The sequence below is a fragment of the Calidris pugnax genome, unplaced genomic scaffold (assembly GCF_001431845.1).
Source record: "Calidris pugnax isolate Ruff unplaced genomic scaffold, ASM143184v1 scaffold397, whole genome shotgun sequence".
NCBI lineage: Eukaryota > Metazoa > Chordata > Aves > Charadriiformes > Scolopacidae > Calidris > Calidris pugnax.
This window is the reverse complement of record NW_015091103.1, coordinates 31,731-33,988: the sequence shown is the minus strand read 5'-3', so window position 1 is coordinate 33,988 and position 2,258 is coordinate 31,731. Positions and strand designations below refer to the sequence as shown.

The following is a 2,258-nucleotide window of genomic DNA, read 5'->3' as shown; positions in this document are numbered from 1 at the left end:
GTGCGGGGGGGGCGGGGGGGGGGTTATGTGTGAACTCTCAGCAAAGCTGAGATTTAAATCCTTCTCCTACTCCTTTTTCCTCCCTCCCCCGGCAAAAAAGGTCAATGACAAACCCACCAACCTCCCGGCCACCCTGGATGGGGGGAAGATCCGGATCTCCAGACACGAGGGTCGCGTCGTCCTTCAGACGGATTTTGGGCTGCAGGTGACCTACGACGACGAGTGGGCCGTGATGGTGGCCGTCCCCAGCAGCTACTTCGGGGCCACCTGTGGCCTCTGCGGCAACTTCAATGAGGACACCGAGGATGAGGCCACCCTTCCCGATGGCACTCGGGCCACCACCCTGGAGGAATGGGCCGAAAGCTGGCGAGATCCCTCCTGCCGGGACGATTGTGGAGACCAGGAGGACCCAGCAGGATGCGGTGAGCTCATATTGGGGGGGAAGAGGGGTGTCCCCAAATATTTGGGGGGAGGAAGAAGGTGTTCCCCACATGGGAACCCGGCTGGGAGTGCCTGTGAGTTGCCCCCCACCCCACTAAGTCGATGGTTGGAGGCATCAACTGACAACTCCAGTCTCGGGGAAGGATTTGTGTTGCTCTTTTCGCACCAAACCACCCCAAAACGCACCTTGTCTGACTCGAGACATCCGTAGCACACAAAATTAGGTGGGGCCTTTCTCGGGGGACACCCCCACGGGGGGGGGGGTCTCAGTGCCTCTGAGTCTCTTGTAGGCCCCAACCCAGCCAACGTGGGAGCCTGATGAGTTCTCCAAACTAGAAGTTCTCCACTCCTTCGTTGCATTGCCCTGTGGAGAAGATTCTCACCTTCTTCCCCCAATCTCATCCCTCCCACAGCTCAAAATTGCCCCCAAAACAGCCACTTTGAGGCCTGTGGGACCTCCTGCCCGGCCACCTGCGCCAACCCCAAAGCCCCCACCTCCTGCAGCCGACCCTGCTCCTCCGGCTGCCAGTGTGACGAAGGCTTCCTCCTCCTCAACGCCACCTGCGTCCCGGCGGAGACCTGCGGTTGCCACCACCAGGGTCGTTCCTACAAGGTCCAGGAGGAGTTTTGGGAGGACGGGAGCTGCCAGAGGAGGTGCCGATGCCAGGCCGGTGGCCAAGTGGCCTGCAAGAAGTCCGGGTGCAAAGCCCACGAGAAGTGCGTGGTGGAGGAGGGCGGCCTCCCCGCCTGCCGCCCCCAAAAGTTCTTCACCTGCATCGGGACGGGCGACCCCCACTACACCACCTTCGACGGCTTGAAGTACGACTTCCAAGGGACCTGCCGCTACCAGTTCGCCGCCCTCTGCTCCCGGGACCCCCAACTGGTCCCTTTCACCGTCACGGTGGAGAACAACAACCGGGGCAGCAAAGCCGTCTCCTTCACCAAGACCGTCACCTTGGAGGTCTACGGCCACCTCATCAGCATGAGCCAGGAGCACCCCAGCAAGGTCAAGGTAGGTGGCCACCGAGGTCCTCAGGCCACCTTCACCTAAACCACTTATTTCCTCTGTTTTCCCCCAAATCCCTCTTTTTCCTCCCTCATTTGCTTTGGTTTTCCCCCAAATCCCCCCTTTCTCCCTCATTTGCTTCGTTTTCTCCCAAATCCCCCTTTTCCTCCCCTCTTTTCCTCTGTTTTTCCCCGATCCCCCCCTATTTTCCCCTCATTTACTCTCTTTTCCACCAAATCCTCCCCCTTTTCCTCCCCTCTTTTCCTCTGTTTTCCCCCAAATCCCCCCTTTTCCCCTCTTTTCCTCTGTTTTCCCCCAAATCCCTCTTTTCCCCCCCTCATTTGCTTTCATTTTCCCCCAAATCCTCCCTTTCTCCCTCATTTGCTTTGTTTTCTCCCAAATCCCCCTTTTCCTCCCCTCTTTTCCTCTGTTTTTCCCCAATGCCCCCCATTTTCCCCTCATTTCCTCTGTTTTTCCACCAAATCCTCCCCCTTTTCCTCCCCTCTTTTCCTCTGTTTTTCTCCAATTCCCCCCTATTTTCCCCTCATTTCCTCTCTTTTCCACTAAATCCTCTCCCTTCTCCCTCATTTGCTTCATTTTCCCCCCAAATCCCACTTTTTCCCCCCTCATTTGCTCATTTTTCCCCAAAATCCCCCTTTCCCCACATCATTTCCTCTATTTTTCCCCAAATTCTCCTTTTTTCCCCTCATTTGCTCATTTCTCCCCCAAATCCCCCTTTCCCCACCTCATTTTCTGTTTCCCCCAAATCCCACTTATTTCCCCTCATTTGCTCTATTTTTCCCCAAATCCC

General features: G+C 56.6%; 1 protein-coding gene across 1 annotated transcript in view; it reads left to right on the top strand.

Moving 5' to 3' along the window:
- The window catches only part of LOC106897391 (IgGFc-binding protein-like), a 39,082-nt gene that overhangs the window by 5,436 nt on the left and 31,388 nt on the right, over window positions 1-2,258 (top strand). Inside the window, exons 5-6 of the mRNA XM_014957988.1 lie at window positions 101-422; window positions 855-1,453. Of these exons, the coding sequence (XP_014813474.1) occupies window positions 101-422; window positions 855-1,453 (921 nt within the window). The remainder of the gene's footprint in view (window positions 1-100; window positions 423-854; window positions 1,454-2,258) is intronic.